Below are 17562 nucleotides of genomic sequence, written 5' to 3' on the forward strand. Positions count from 1 at the left end.
CAAAGAAATGTAGCCATACTGTAGATATAATTAATTAATCTGTCCCTTTCTTATAATTAAATAAAATAAATGATTGTGGAAGTTTTTCCCCATCCATATAACCAAATACTTTTTCGTTGCCTTAAGAACTAGATTTAGTAGGAAAGCATTTTAAACTTGTCAAATAAATTTTTGATATAGGTACTTTTCTGATATAATGAAACAAGGAGCAGACTGCTCACAATGTAGCTACTGAAAAAGAAACTATTTGTTAGCTGGGACAGATACTGTACATTGCTTGATGTTGTGATAGCTGTTATACAATTTACTTGCTGCATGCAATGCCTATTAGTACTCATGTATTTGACCACCAACTGCCCTACAGGCATTGCAGCTTTGACATGACAGGACAGTTACAATTCAAGTAAACATCCAGGTTCTTTCCCCAAATATTTTCCAATTTTATCCTCTGTCTACCTGTTTACAAGCTACCACAATGTCCCAAGACAAATTTGCCAGTTTTATAGTGCCACAAAATCTTTATTATTTTTCAGACTGGCAGAGTCAGACCAATAATACTTAATTTGTTCACAAATGCAGTTCAAGATAAATAAACATGCTAGCAAACAAGATTATCCTAATATCTAGATAATGGCAATGTTAAAGTTGAAAATATTTATATTGTGAACATAATATTTAATAGAGAAACCCCAATATTTGCTCAGAAATAAGTTATACTGAGATTAATGAAACTTTCTCTCAGATACATGTAGGTAGCATTGCAACATTAGAAGAGTTACTGGTTCGTAATCATTCATGTTATTTCTTTTGTGAGAGAAAGACACAAAATAAGAAATTAGGGAAATGGTGAATTAGCTGACAGAGAACTAAGTGGCAGAGAGAAAAAAAAGAATGGGCAAATTGGCTGACAGAAAAACTGAGATGATTAGTTAGCAGATAAAACAGAAAACAACATACTGAAAATTATTTGAATGTGACTTGATTGGGGCCAGAATCTGGGGAAATAATGAATAAATAAGGGGAAATGATAGAGGTTTTTCTATACATTTTGGAAACTAAATTAATTTTAAAGGAAATTATTTAATAATAATTTGGGAAAATTAATTGGATTACTTTTAGCCTCACTAACTTATCTTTTTTAGTCTCACTAACTTATCTTCAGTTAAATGATGGTTGTGCTATATGGAATGAAATGTTTGTTGTGAAATTTGTAGGCAAAACCCTCCCCTCTTCTTTATAGATTGGTTATTTTGTCTTCAGCAATCAGATTTTCATAAAATGGATGTTTCACAACTACAGAAATTATTTTATGAAATGGTTCACATTATCTCAAAATGCCAGATGTACCACTTAATTCTTAAACATTTTGAACATTTAATGTTATATTTGACTCTACAGAGAGGAGGGGTGGGAATAGAAAAAGTTGAAAGTGAAAAGTTGTAAAGCCTGTGATGATATTTCTTCTTTATATATTCAATGCAATTTTCTTTCTTAATAATATTTATCATGGAAAAGATAATAAAAAACATATCTGAGAACATCTAGAAACAAATAAAGTTATAACTAAAAGCCAGCATGGATTTGTTAAAAATAGATAATGCCAAACCAATCTTATTTCATTCTTTGACAAAGTGACTAAATTAGTGGACCAGCAGAATGCTGTGGACACATAGTATACTTGGACTTCAGCAAGGCATTCAAGAAAGTAGACCACAACCTACTTCTTGGTAAGCTAGAAAAATGTGAGATAGACAGCATCGCTATCAGATGGATTTGTAACTGGCTGACAAACGATACTCAACAAGTCATCCTTAATGGTACTACATCCACATGGAGAGAAGCAAGCAGTGGGGTAACACAAGGTTATGTTTTAAACCCAGTACTCTTCAATATCTTCATAAATGACATAAATGAGGGAATAGAAGGGGAACTCATCAAATCTGTAGATGACACTAAGCTGGCAGGAATAGCTAATACCCCAGAAGACAAGCTCAGGATCCAAAAAGATCTTGACCAACTTGAACAATCAGCCCTATCCAACAAAATGAAATTTAATGTAGAGAAAAGGAAGCTTTTACACTTAGGCAGGAAAAACCAAAGGTACAAGTACAGATTAGGTGAAACCTGGCTCAAAAACAGTAACTGAGAGAGGGACCTTAGAGTCCTAGTAGACAATCACTTAAATAAGAGCCAGCAGTGTAGGGCGGCAGCCAAAAAAAGCTATTACAATCCTTGGTTGTATAAACAGAGGCAGAGAAGCAAAATCACGTGAGGTATTAGTACCGCTTTATAAAGTCTTAGTAAGGCCACACTTGGAATACTGCATCCAGTTTTGGTCACCACATTACAAAAAAGATGTTGAGACTTTGGGAAAAAGTGCAAAGAAGAGCAACTAAGATGATTAGGGGACTGAAGGCTAAAACATACAAGGAACAGTTGCTGGAATTGAGTACTTTAATGAAGAGAAGGACAAGGGGGCAGTGTTCCAATATCTCAGGGGTTGCTTCAAAGAAGAGGGAGACAAGCTATTCTCCAAAGCACCCAAAAGCAGGACAAGAAGCAATGGATGGAAACTAACTATAGAGAGAAGCAACCTAGAACTAAGGAGAAACTTCCTGACAGTTAGAACAATTAACCAGTGGAACAACCTGCCTCCAGAAGCTGTGAATGCTCCAACAATGGAAGCCTTTAAGAAGAGATTGGACAGCCATTTGTCTGAAATGGTATAGGGTTTCCTGCCTGAGCAGTGGGTTAGACTAGATGACCTCCAAGGTACCTTTCATCATCATCATCATCATCATTATTATTATTATTATTATTATTATTATTATTATTATTATTATTATTATTATTATTATTATTATAGTTTTTGGAGACTGATGATGGAGACAAAAACATATGAAGAACGATTATAGGATTTAGATTTGGTTAGGATAGAGAAAAGAAGAACTAGCATGGACATGATAGCAATATTTCAGTATTTGAGAGGTTGCCACAAAGAGGAGGGGGTCAACTTATTTTCCAAAGTACCAGAAGGCAGGTCAAGAAACAATGGATGGAAACTAATCAAGGAGAGAAGCAACCTGGAATTAAGGAGAAACTTTTTAACAGTGAGAACAATTAACCAGTGGAACTGCTTGCCAACATAAGTTGTGAGTACTTCATTACTGGAAGTTTTTAAAAAGAGACTGGTCTATCTGAAATGGTATAGGGTCTCCTGAGTAAGCAGTGGGTTGGACTAGAAGACCTCAAAGGTCCCTTCCAGCTCTATTCTGATTGATTGATGTTTTGTATAATGAATGATACTGGTTTGGTTCCAAGATTGCTCTACTAGCTTAAACAACAACTATATTTTTATACTCAAGAAATCTCACAACAAAATTTAAATTACTGTATTGAATAGTGCTTAATTCTAAAGTCTCCACTGCTTAATTTTAATACCTCCAATAGATTCCTAAAAGAATCAGCTGCTCACCCTTTTTCTGAATTGTTAAAGTAAGCAAAAAGTATATAGGGCCCATTGCCTTGTGGTTCTGTAATGTTTCAAAGTCTTTTTGAAAGAGTTTTACACATAGAAATTTTGTATTAAGGCATCAGATCAAATCAGGTACTTTCAAATACTTTGTAAAAATTTAAGGGTTATTCAGAGAATGGATTTACTTTTTGATTTTGCAAATTCTTGAACACCACTAAAATTTTCCTTCCATATGTGAACAAAGCTGGGGGTGAGAGCTGAATACAGTGTTTCTCTGACTACATTCTGAGTAGCCAGTCAATGAGTTTACTACATCTGCAAAAACATGATTGTCAGAACACTATCAGAAGAGTGAGAATATGTGTGCCGCACTTACCTGATATAATTTTTTTAGATGAGTTGAGTTGAAGGAAAGAAATATGACACAGTATACTTCGCTGTTCTTTTTACAATCGGATTTACTCTTTCTTGTATTACCTTCTTTTCACTAAATCCATACACTTTTATTTTCATTATTTCCTAGCTCTCAATGTGATCTGTAATATAGTCCATGATAGTCTCTGTAGTCCAGTCTGTTTGCAAATGTTCAGGTCATTCAGTTTCCTGTTTATTCAATTTCTCCTAATGGTAATTTATTTCTTAATTCTCTCAAATTTCCTCCCAAATAAAAAATAAACAATAAATTCTGTTTCATTCAAGTATTTGCCTGTCCTGACCATGTTCTAAGTGAATTTTTATTGCATAGATAGATCTTAGTGGGTTTTCAGTTATATGATTGTGTATAACAAAGGCTTTTTGTATTACATTGTATTATATATGCAATATTGATAATATATATACACCTCCATTTTTTTAATCAAAAGGCAGCACATAATCCTGTCAATGAGTTACAGTGTATCAATAAGCTCTTTAGCCCAGAAAATCAAGTGATAGACTTTTTATTTTTAGAAAAGCTTACTTTTGAAATAGTTTTTGAAAATAAGTTGAAGTAGGTTGAGGCTGATCCAATAATCTTCCTTAAAACTATTTCACATTTTTATTATATGAAATCTTGAAGTTATTTGTCTTAAACTTTCATCATTAATGTTTTGGAAATAATCTATCATCTCTGCTATGTATCTCAATAAAAAATCAAAAGGGATGTTACTGTTCCTTATTAGTTCAGTGGTCAAATTTTTTATTGAATTAATCTCAAATTCATTGAAATTGAATTTTGTTCCTTTTATATCTCTAAAACTCAAATTGAATATTGCTTTCTTCAATCTGGAACTTGGCTGATTTGTACATTACTATTAACAATGTCCCATTGTAGTGTAAAAGACATTATTTGACTAAAAGATGAATTAGATAGGTAGAAGAGGACTTAAGAAAGCATGTTTTGTGACTGGAGAAATAAAACTGGGGTTTCAAACAAAAGCTGGATCACTATGAAAGTAATAAAGACAGCCCACATTACATTTGAGATACTGTTAAGAATAAATTTATTCAAACTTTTAAAAAATATCATACTTCCTGAAGATTGTATACCTAGTTAAATTATTGGGGAACATCTTATTTTACTATTAATATACTATATTAATATATAGTATATTAATACATATATTAATATAAATATTTATACATTACCTAAATATTCACGTCTATGTTCTTAAGGAGGATAAAATAACTTATAGAGCATTTTAATAAATAAAATGTTAAAAACAAAAGAATCAGCTGAATAAGTAAGCAGGACACAGAATATATATACATGATTTCTCTATCACTTAGAGGAAAATAAGTATGAAATATTATTTAAATATACTGGTAAAATTATTCTGATCTATCTGATCAACATAGGTCCTATTATATCTTCATTTACTATAATTCAAATAATTTGTACTCTATTAGCACAATATAGTATCTTCATTCTTTCTTCACTAGGACTTCAAATATATTAAAGAACATCTCAGCTTATTCAATGCACGTCAGCACAAATCCATGTAGAGATAAAATGGTTTGATTGAAAGATAATTGACTAATATGCCTTATTTATCTTGGATAAAACATAACAATATGCATTCCTCTTGGTGTAAGATTATTTACTTACTGCTTTATAGGTTCTTTTTTGTCCAGCATGTTTTCTGATTTGCTCTCCATTTGGTCCTGTTTCCACATGCATGGAATAGATTATATCAAAGAAATCTTCAACAACAGCTACCTGTCTTAATGACAGTTTTTCATCTACCCCAATTCCATCCTAAGTAGAAATGACAGGAAACACAAAAGGAATATATAAATTACTAGCAAACATATCAGTAAATTGAAGATATTGACACTGACATCTAAAATTCATACACCAGTGGTATATCTAAAGATCATTATACCACAACAGTCAAATCAGCAATACAAATATTATCACTATACAATAAATATAGAATATGTATATAAAATTCTAAGTGACAGTTTATGTTTAGCTGGAATACACAAAGCAGTCAAAATTTTATTCAAAATTTTAATTAGAAGAATTTATTCAGTTTGAACAGAATTTGTGAATGAGTTCAATACAAATCTATGTGTGCATATATACCGTATTTTCCGGCGTATAAGACGACTGGGCGTATAAGACGACCCCCCCAACCTTTGAGATGATTTTCAAGATTTTTCGTCTTATACGCTGGAAAATCAGCGAGCCCGGGAAGGCACGCCCTCCCCTCTCACTGTGGAGGAAGCAGGGCAGGCTGGTGTCTGGCGGGAGCCGGCAGGGCAGTCCTGTGCACACGCGCGCTCCCCGGCTCCTAAGGAGTCCTCGGGGAGCCATGGCAGGCGTCTCACGCTCTTCCTTCTTGAGGCAGCATCGGCGGAGCCGTCCGGCGCCGTCCGGGAGCCGGCAGGGCAGTCCTGCGCACGCACGCACTCCCCGGCTCTTAAGGAGCACTCCTTAGCAGCCGGGGAGTGCACGCGTGTGCAGGACTGCCCTGCCGGCTCCCGCCCAATGCCGGACGGCTCCGCTTAGCAGCCGGGGAGTGCGCGCGTGCGCAGGACTGCCCTGCCGGCTCCCGCCAGACGCCAGCCTGCCCTGCTTCCTCCACAGTGAGAGGGGAGGGTGTGCCTTCCCGGACTCGCTGACTTGCAGCCAAGCCAGAGCTGAAAGGGGCTTTTCCTTCCACCCACCCTTTGGAATAGACGCAAGAGCTCCCGGGGTCTGGCGTTTGCAAGGGGGAGGGGAAGGGGCTGAGAGGCTCTTGCAGGTGGGAAGGGAGAGTCATGTTGGAGGGGGGACTGGACTAAGGAGGCTTGAAGTTGCTTTGCAAGAACGGGGGCGCTCGATTGATTTATGTACTATTTTCTGGCGTATAAGACGACTGGGCGTATAAGACGACCCCCCAACTTTTGAGATGATTTTCATGGGTTAAAAAGTCATCTTATACGCCGGAAAATACGGTATATGCACGCGCACACACACACACACACACACACACATACATCACATGCACACATACACATACAGAGAACACACAAACACGTGTGTGTGTATTTGAGATTCCTACTGAATCTTAAAACAAATCAAGGCCTGGTTTCACCTTCCTTCAAAATCCATAAACATAATTGGGACATTTTATTTACTATCCCTTTGAATTGGCTGACTTCTGTATTTAAAATAGAATAGAATAGAATAGAATAGAATAGAATAGAATAGAATAGAATAGAATAGAATAGAATAGAATAGAATAGAATAGAATAGAATAGAATAGAATAGAATAGAATAGAATAGAATAGAATAGAATAGAATAGAATAGAATAGAATCTGGAAGGGACCTTGGAAGTCTTCTAGTCCAGCCCCCTGCTCAAGCAGGAGAACCTATACGAGACAAGTGACTGTCTAGTCTCTTTTTAAAAATCTCCAGTGATGGAGCATCCATGATTTCTGGGGGCAAGCTATTCTAATGGTTAATTGTCCTCACTGTCAGGAAGTTTCTCCTCAATTCCAGGTTGCTTCTCTCTTTGATCAGTTTCCAACTGTTGTTTCTTGTCCTGCCCTCTGGTGCTCTGGTGAAAACTGTGGCCCCCTTTTCTTTGTGGCAGCTCCGCAAATACTGGAATACTGCTATTATGTCTCCCCTATTTCTTCTTTTCTTTAGACTAACCAAACCCAAGTCCCGCAGCCGTTCTTTGTATGTTTTAGTCTCCAGGCCTTTGATCATCTTAGTTGCTCTTCTCTGAATTTTTTTCCAAACGCTCAACATCTTTTTTGTGATATGGTGACCAAAATTGGCTGAAGTATTCCAGGTGTGGTCTTACTAGGGTTACAGATAGTCCTTGACTTATAATCATTCTTTAGTGACTGTTTTAAGTTATAACAGCACTGAAAAAAGTGATTTATGACAATTTTTCAAACTTATGCCTGTTGCATCCTCCCTATGGTCATGTGGTCAAAATTCAGACAGTTGGTAACTGGTTCATATTTATGGTGGTTGCAGTGTCCCAGTGTCATCTGATCACCTTTTGCAATGATTCACTTAACAACTGTGGCAAAAAAGTCATAAAATGGGGCAAAACCCACTAAACCATGGTTTTGCTTAGCAACAGAAATTTTGGACTCAATTGTGGTCATAAATCAAGGACTACCTGTAATTATAATTGACTGACTAATTACCATAGTCAGTTCATGAATATATTTTCTACAAAGCTCTAAGTCATTCCTTTCGCAATGTAAAAGCAGAACAAAGAGGCAACAGCTGTTTACATTTATAGCAAAAGACATATACTGATATTCGTATTGGTACTAAACAAGCAGAGACTCTGAATTTCTTTATTTTTCTAAATGTTTAGTGTTCTTTAGATCTAGTAAATTCACATATTAACTAGCTTCTAAATTAAACTGAATTTCACCTCTGGTGAATATCACATTAGAAAATATTCTAGATCTACTTTTTATTTTCCCATTCTTTATTAAATTTAATTCCAGGGAATCAACATGGCAGCTAGATAACTAGCAATATTTCATTTAATCTTCTGAAATCATATGTGTAGATACACAAGAGTATTTGTTGTATCCTATATGTATACTTGTACAATAAAATTCTGTTTTGCAGACTACCTGGTCTCTTTTCTTTCATGATCTTATTTTTATTTTAGATAAGATATGAAATGCAATAAGTACAATGAATTGGTTGCATCTATAGATTTATAGCAATTGTATGGTGTGCAACATAAATGTGCCAGCAAAACAAAAACACGGTATCAGATAACAGTACACAAGATCAAGGCAGAGAACATATTCAGTATTATGCAGTAAGGCTGTTCCTCCACCCACTCAGGTGTGCCTTCCAGATTCAGCAGAACAGAGTAAGGACAATATTAGTCCCATTCCACTGAAGTGAATCAGGTGTAAATTCTACTCAAATGGCAGCATTTCAGTTAGCTGAATCTAATTGTATTAATCTGACTGGCTGAATTTCTATAACTGTTAACAGAAGAATACATCCAGCTGAACATAAATGGATTTATTCCTGAATATGTATAAGATTTCACAGATGTCTAATGTTCTTTGGATGTGAACCAGCATTTTACCTGAGGCCTCAGCATTGTTAAATATGTTAGTTGTCAAGTTCTGGGTCAAATATTTATGCAGTTGTCCTCACACATTTGCGAAAGGCTTACACAGCTAAGTCAGTGATAGCTATTGCAGTACCAACATTTTATTTTTGTACTACTGCTAGTCAGATATCCCCTAGTCAGATAGAAGTACATTAAAAAAATGCTTAAATTCAGCCAGTCAAAACTACATATACATTGCAAATGTTTTCTTTGCAATAGAAAATATTGTCAGAGACTGTTACAAAAGTGAAAATACTAATGATCAATAATTTCTACATTTTACATAATTAATGCTACAAACCAGGGCTTTTTTTCTCATAGAACGCTCAGAACGGAGTTCCGGCACCTTTTTTGGATGGAACCTTGTAGGGTAGGCAAGGCGGGTTGTATGACATGTGTGAGTTCCGGCACCTTTTTCTTTTACAAAAAAAGCACTGCTACAAACACATAATTATTCAGAACACGTATGGCTGTGAAGCCATTTTCAGATAAAATAATTTTAAAAAATAACTTGCTCAAAGCTCTGCAGCCATTGCCACTGTGAACTTTCAGAGGTACTTCCAGAACTCTGGTGATCTTCCAAAAAGCCTAAATCTGGGGAATCCATTGAAGTGTGGAGCTCACTAAATGATTGCTTTAAGTATAGGCTGCACACATGTAAGTAAGAAAGGTGGCTATATAAATTAAACAAATGTGTTTATATGTGCATATGCAATACACATGGTTAAAATGTTTGTACAGGGGAGTCTTTAAGGACTACTTGTAAGATAGTTAGCCCTGTATTCAGCATTCATATTATACCCATGTACAAGCATGACTTGACTAAGGCCAACTGATGCTGTAAGTACCGCCCAACAAATAGCGTCCCCAGGCTTTCTATTACTGAAATGACAAGTGTGTTGAAAACTAAAGTCAAGTATGACAATGAAAGAGTTAAGGGGATGATAGCTCCCCACTCCTTTCATTGGTGCCATTGGCATGTGCTTATTTTGCTTAATGATTAATCGAGGACTTGCTACAGGCCTTGCACTGGCTTCCACTTGGACTCAGGATACATTTTAATATTTTGGTTATATTGCATAAAGCCATTTATAGCTTAGGATCTGGGTATTACAAGACTTACTTACTCCAATCAGACCTTTCCTGACCTAATAGGTCACCTTAGGAAAAGCTACTCTTAATCACCTACTTTTAAGGAAGCAAAGGAAGCTGATGCCCAAAAATGTTGCTCTAAAGCAGTTTCCCTGTGGAGTTCAGACAGGCCCTTTTCTTGTCTGCAGTCAGAAAGATGAGAAGCTGTCTATAGAACGTTCTAGGGAGAATTTATAATTTGATTGACCTTTAAGATTTCTTTTCTTTTGTTTAGTTTTATAGCAAATGATTTAATTGTGTTTATATTATGTAAACCACTAAAAGTTAAAATTGATTGCAACATGATATAAATGTTATAAATACATCAATAAATCTATTAGGAGTTTTTGTCTCCTTTCAAACACACTGGCTTGGGGTAAACTTATTTGATTACAGTCATGATCATAACTATTTTTGTAGAATCTACTGTATAAAATCAGTAGTCTTCACTGTAACAAATATAATGAAGCAGACAAGTACAAATAAAATTATAAACACCTCAATTAGCTGAATTACTAATAAAGGAGAATATTTGTAGCTCAGAGTTGAAATGAGGGATCCTTGGTGCTCTTTGAGCTTGCTTGTTTTCTTGCAGATTTTTCATGACCCAAAATCATGAGTGCTAGACTAGCACTGATGATGTTACTTAGTTTGGATAATGAACGTCTGCAAGAAAACAAGCAAGCTCAGAGAGCACCAAGGACCCCTCATAAACTGAATTCTCAAAGCAAAGGTAACAATATACGCAAACATAAAGTAAACAATACATTATCAATTGTAACAGTATTTAAAATTTACTTCCATTTACTTCCTATTTCAGTATTACATTAGAGGCCATTCATTTACATATTCTGGGAATATATAAAAAGCAAGGCATAATCAACTAAAATTATATTTTCCCAATAGTGCTAAGTCCAGGAAGTAAGAAATCTTGCAAGCAATACCTATTCAGAAGAAGCAAAATTGTCTAATAAAAAATGTTGGATTTTATCAATTGCACCTTAGCACACACTATCTTGAGAGATGTCATATAAATATGGCTTTAATTTCTCAATCTTTTCAAGCTATGAGTTAATGTATCTTGGCAAGAAGAAGAAATGGAGAACAAATATTGACATACGTGTAATGACATGATGAGACAAATGAAGTTTTTATCAGTACTTGTGTCAGATATCAGAATGCAAGAACGTAATGGCAGCATTTGTATGATGATGTTGTTTGTTTATACAAACACTGCAAGGATGGTTTTTTGATTTGTGGCATCATCTGCTTAAAAACATAAGCAATGAAAATGGTCATTGATATTAGTATTCTCTCCAAATGTCTGCTTTCAAGATTTCCTCTGAGAGGGTTTTCATGTTCACAAACCCACTATGATTTCTTAAATCAGACAGTATAAAGCACAGGTCAAATATAAATTCCCTTCTAGCTTATTAGATTCATCCCAAGTATCTCCCTTTTTGGATTCCAATTGTTTTCCCAGGCCTGGAAAAATGAAACTCACTGTTGGCTAGAGTTTCCCAGATTACATGGCTTGAATAAGTGCATTCATTTGAACAAGATTGTTTTAAAGTCTAATTGCTATTTGGGGCGTTCATTAAGGAGATGAACTAATAAGCAATAGCACCCTCTCTTCTGCAGTCTGAAGTACCCTAAATTAATATTTCAAAAAAATTAACAATTAGGGAAAATGTTACTAAATAAAAGCACAGGTGCATACTTTTTGCAGAGAATAATTAAAATAAATAAAAAAATTAAAAGCAGTGTTTAAAATAATGACAATAAGAAACTGCAGGAAATTATTTATATTTCTATTTGTATATACATATTCTCACTCTGAAATCATAATCAGTTTATCAGAAGATAACCATTTATACAGTCATCCCAGAGAAGACCCCGGGCTAATACAGAGATTCTCTCCCCTAGTTAGGCAATAAATTATATTTAAATTATTGCTCTGGCATTGAATTTTTGTTAGTATCTCAAATCTTCACTCAGATCTAGGTGAGAGAGAGAGAGAGAGAGAGAGAGAGAGAGAGAGAGAGAGAGAGAGAGAAAGAGAGAGAGAGAGAGAATCAGATATGAGTTATAGTTTGTTAGCTTTCATACTTCTAGGTAGCAGATTTTATTTGATTCTCTTTCTGTTTCAGTTTAGACTGTGCTACAGGGATTAATCCTATAATGTCAAAATAGATGATCTAATCATCTTCATTTATGATTTTGCAATGCAGCAGCTGTACAACAGCTTGTTGTAAACAGGTTCATTGTCTCCACACTGTTCCCAGTGGACAACTGCCTCTTTCCCAAAACCACAGCTATAACAAACTATTAATTGTCACCGGGGCTAGCAGTCTCAGGGAAAGCAAAGGGCAGTTCACAAGGTCCATCACTTCTGTATCCCCTACAGCCAATGCTACAGGCAGATCTGTCATTCTGAATTACCTTTTGTCTATTTTGTACTCCTTTGTTTATGCCAGTATATAACAAGAAACAATTGGATAGCCTAGCAGTTGAATAGGATTTAAGTAATGAACAATAATTATTCACAAATTATAGTACAACCAAATATACTACTTCTGGCTGACATGGAAGAAAAAAAGGAACAGATTCTTCTATTAGAAAAAACACATAAGAAAACTTAAATAGCATTGGTTCAGGTTATCTATAGCAGGGGTCCCCAACCCCCACTCAGTGGACAAGTACCGGGCCATGGCATGCCAGCAACTGGGCCGTACAAAGAAGCAAAGCCCCATCTGCAGGATGCAGGCAGCACACAAAACCACACCCCCTCCGGTCCGTGGAAAAACCTCTCTCCACATAATCGCTCCCTGGTTCCCAAAAGGTTAGGGGCCTCTGATCTATGGAACACCTTTCCAATACAAAGCAATTTATCTATTAAGATGTTTGAGAGAGGCTCTTCTCTATATCCCACATCTTAAAATGTGTTTTGTAGAGATATGAGGAAAGCCTATGGCTATGCTATCATCTAGATGGGGCTTGATTTGATTTAGCCAGCTGAGTGACCTTGGGCCAGTCACACACTCTCAGACCATGTTTATCCATGTCCTGCTGCCTCATGCAAAGGTAATTTCTGATTTATTGTCTTTGGATCGCAACATTTTTTTTGTTTCAAGGTTATTGGCTTTCAATTTATTTCTAGCCACTGTTCAATATATTGCATTATGAAATGAAATATATGAATATAAGTTGTTAAAAGGCTTGGGCCCAGGTATTAAAAACTGGCTTTCTCTCATATAAGCCCACCTGTCAACAGTATTTATCTTTTGCAATCTTAAATGTTCAGCGTTCTACCGTCAAGAGATATACATTCGCTTAATGCCTCGATACTATAACTGTAGAATGGTCTTTCAAGAGATGTTAGACTGGCATCCTTTGCTGATGATTTTTAAACAAATTGTCAAAGTATTTGACCTGTTTCAGCTCCTCCTTGCTGTTTATTTGTCTTTGTAACTGGCATATAATAATTTGTTTCAAAAAAAAATCTTAATATTGAAGGTAAAGGACAGAGGATCTTTTAAAAGCTTCGTATTTGAATTCATGTATTTCTATAAATGAAATAAAGGTAGGACATTCAATGTAGATTAACAAGCTAATTAACCATTTTAATGATATGAACGACAATAATGTAAGTCATCACAAGAGCATTTTAAGCCTCTGCAGTACTTATTAAAGAACAGTAAGGAGATCATGCTGTATTCTATTCCTTGCAAGGCACTTCATGTCAGAGATGATGAATTTGCCTCATCATCCATTCTATGTCTCTCAGATTCCTTGTATGACAATTCCTGTAACTTTCTGGAAATGTCAGGAGAACGAAATTCTGGTGGAGGCATGGTGAGAAAAAAAATGCCTTCTTCAAGAGCAGAGATTATGATTGTGGCAAAGTCCAAAGAATCAGTGAGTAGACACCAACATAGATGTCAGTTCAGAGAAAGATGAACCAGTTCAAAGCACTTCAGGAGGGGAGTTGGTCAATGGCTCCAAGCAGCCATCTGAGAATGATTAGGCCGAAGCACAGCTGCAGCAGGACAGCCCTGAGGTTTCAGGTGGGGAAAGCACGCAGCTACAGCCGGTCAGCAATGAGAAAGAGGATCTGTCGTCTGCACCTGATCCAAGAACATGTAAGGCAGAGAAAAGGCAGGAGCAGCGAAGGTCAGCCTGATTACTTGCAAGGAGACAGCCTCGCCCTCCCCTTAATGGGCTGCACCAGAAGCTGGCTATTTAGCCCAGCAGACAGATGGAGATGATTCTGGGAACAACATGTTCATTTCATTGCTGTGTGTTCTTGCCTTGAACTCAAAATCATGTCTCTTCAGTTGTGGCCTTGCCTTGTGGCCCTGCCTTTGCCCTGAGGATTTGCCTTTGCCTTGCCTTGCCTTTGCCTGTGGACTTGCCTTGTGGATTTGCCTTTGTCTTGGAACTTGCCTTTGCCTTGGAAACTTGCTTTTGCCTACTGGACTGGATTCGCCTTTACCTTGAGGACTAGTGCTGGCTTCATTTGCATAGCCTGTGGAACTCATTGAGGTTGACCTGATGCTGGCACAGAAAATTGCTAGGGAATACCAATTCAGGCTCAGAAGCCTTAATAAAGACTCCTTACATGTGTTGTGTGTGAGTGTATGTGTGTGTGAAAGAGAGAAGGACAGCACACTGGTTCTTCAGACCCTCTATGGATAAGTACTCTGGACACCTGCACCATACAGCTGCTTTCAAAACAGCTGCTCCTTATTAGGACACCACAGCATAGCAGTTTTCAGCAGGTCTGAGTCATGGGAGACAATGAGATAATCATTAAGTTTCCAACTACGTTCAGTGTCCATTGAAGTTTGCTAACCCCATTTCCAATCACTTCTGTAAATTGCTCATTAAATATCTTGAGCATATCAGAGGAATTTGGAATGACAAGTCTGAAAAATCACTGTGAGTTTCTCTTTATTCCTGAACAAAAGAAAAATTAACTATAAATTTAAGAAGTTAAAGAATTTAAAATTCTTTAAATTAACTAATTAACTTTGAATTAACCACATAACTAAGTCAGAATATCAGCAAATAGCCCGATCCTGCAAAGATGAAGTGAGGAAAGCTAAGGTTCAAAATGAACTAAGGCTTGTGACCAAAGTCAACAATAACAAAAAAAAGCTTCTTTCAACATGTAAAAAAAAAGAAAAAAGTGAAGGAAAGTGGCAAGAAGGTAACAAGCAACAGGGAGAAAGCAGAACTGTTTAACTTGTTTTTTGCATCTGTCTTTACACAAAGGGAAAAAACAGACCAGCCTATCAAAAATAGTGCCATAAAAAACAGAATAGAAACACAAGATAAGATAGGCAAGAAAATGGTAAGTCCTGTCCAGCCTAGACGAGTACAAATCACCAGGACCAGATGGATTACACTCCAAGGTTCTCAAGGAACTGGCAGATGTGATCTCAGAACCACTAAACTATATTTTTCAAAGATCCTGCCAGACAAATCTTATTGCATTCTTTGACCAAGTGACAAAATTAGTGGACCAGAGGAATTCTGTGGATATAATTTACTTGGACATTTGATAAAGTAAATCACAACCTACTACTTGATAAGATAGAAAATGTGGGTTGGACAGCATCACCACCAGATTGATTCGTAGCTGGCTGACCGGCCATACTCAGTGGGTGGTCCTCAGTGGAACCGCATCTACATGGAGGGAAGTGTGTAGTGGGCAGGGCTTTTTTTCCTCATAGAATGCTCAGAACAGAGTTCTGGCACCTTTTTTGGATGGAACCTTGTAGGATAGGCAAGGCGGGTTGTATGACATGTGTGAGTTCCGGCACCTTTTTCTTATACAAAAAAGCACTGGTAGTGGGGTACCCCAGGTCTCTATTCTGGGCCCAGTGCTCTTAAATATCTTCATCAATGATTTGGACGAGGGGATAGATGGGGAACTCATCAAATTTGCAGACGACACCAAGATGGCAGGAATAGCCAACACTCCAGAAGACAGGCTTAAGATACAGGAGGATCTGGACAGACTCGAACACTGAGCGCTATCTAACAGAATGAAATTCAATGGTGAAAAAAGTAAGGTTCTACATTTAGGGGGGAAAAACCCAAATGCACAGATATAGTATAGGGGGTACCTTGCTCAATAGTAGTAACTGTGAGAGGGATCTTGGAGTCCTAATGGACAATCACTTCAATATGAGCCAGCAGTGTGCTGCACCTGCCAAAAAAGCCAACACAGTGCTAGGCTGCATTAACAGAGGGATAGAATCAAGATCATGTGAAGTATTAATACCACTTTACAATGCCTTGGTAAAGCCACACTTGGAATACTGCATCCAGTTTTGGCCACCACGATGTAAAAAAGATGTTGAGACTCTAGAAAGAGTACAGAGAAGAGCAACAAAGATGATTAGGGGACTGGAGGCTAAAACATATAAGGAACGACTGCTGGAATTGGGTATATCTAGTTTAATGAAGAGAAGGACAAGGGGGAACATGATAGCAGTGTTCCAATATCTCAGGGGCTGCCACAAAGAAGAGGCACTCAAGCTATTCCCCAAAGCGCCCGAAGGCAGTACAAGAAGCAATGGATGGAAACTAACCATAGAGAGAAGCAACCTAGGAGAAACTTCCGGACAGTTAGAACAATTAACCAGTGGAACAACCTACCTCCAGAAGCTGTGAATGCTCCAACACTGGAAATCTTTAAGAAGACATTGGACAGCCATTTGTCTGAAATGGTATAGGGTTTCCTGCCTGAGCAGGGGTTGGACTAGATGACCTCCAAGGTCCCTTCCAACTTTATTATTATTACTTATTACTTACTAAAATAAACAGCAAAAAACTACCCAAGATTTTGAAGTAAAAAATGTAAATGAATTAAGGGTCCAGACAAATTTGGAATAGTGAAACTTACTATAAGATTTTGAAATTAACTATTAAAATAAACAGCTTTTGTGAGAACCAGAATTTTGACTAATATAAATCATAACAGAGATGAGAGATCTTATGATTTAAATTGGACACTAGAGGGGACTAAAGTCCAGACAAGACAGAAAAAAGTGTCTTTGGGATTAGGATTTACAAAATGACATGAAATATTCATTTGAAATATTAAAGGAGATGTTCAAATGTTACCAGAAATTAGTAACCAAAATATCAGTAATAATGTCTGCTTCTATGGATAGACCAGGGCTTTTTTATTGTCATAGAATGCCCAGAACGGAGTTCAGGCACCTTTTTTGGATTAAAAATAGTGTGGATTACAAAAAGGCAAGGCATTCAAATCAGAAATACAAATGACAAGAAAAAGTATGGATTACAAGAGCCAAGAGGATCACCCTGATAAGGACTTTTTACTAGCTACACAAAAGAAGCTG

The 17562-nt window shown here is 36.7% G+C and overlaps 1 protein-coding gene across 3 annotated transcripts in view; it reads right to left on the reverse strand.

Moving 5' to 3' along the window:
- The window catches only part of NOL4 (nucleolar protein 4), a gene marked incomplete at both ends in the record, with an annotated part of 145519 nt that overhangs the window by 75182 nt on the left and 52775 nt on the right, over positions 1-17562 (reverse strand). For all 3 annotated transcript variants that reach the window (XM_081323499.1, XM_081323498.1, XM_081323497.1), the window contains one exon: positions 5562-5711. In XM_081323499.1, the coding sequence (XP_081179625.1) occupies positions 5562-5711 (150 nt within the window). The remainder of the gene's footprint in view (positions 1-5561; positions 5712-17562) is intronic.

The sequence above is a fragment of the Vipera berus genome (genome assembly GCF_964194415.1).
Source record: "Vipera berus genome assembly, chromosome: 3".
Taxonomy (NCBI): domain Eukaryota; kingdom Metazoa; phylum Chordata; class Lepidosauria; order Squamata; family Viperidae; genus Vipera; species Vipera berus.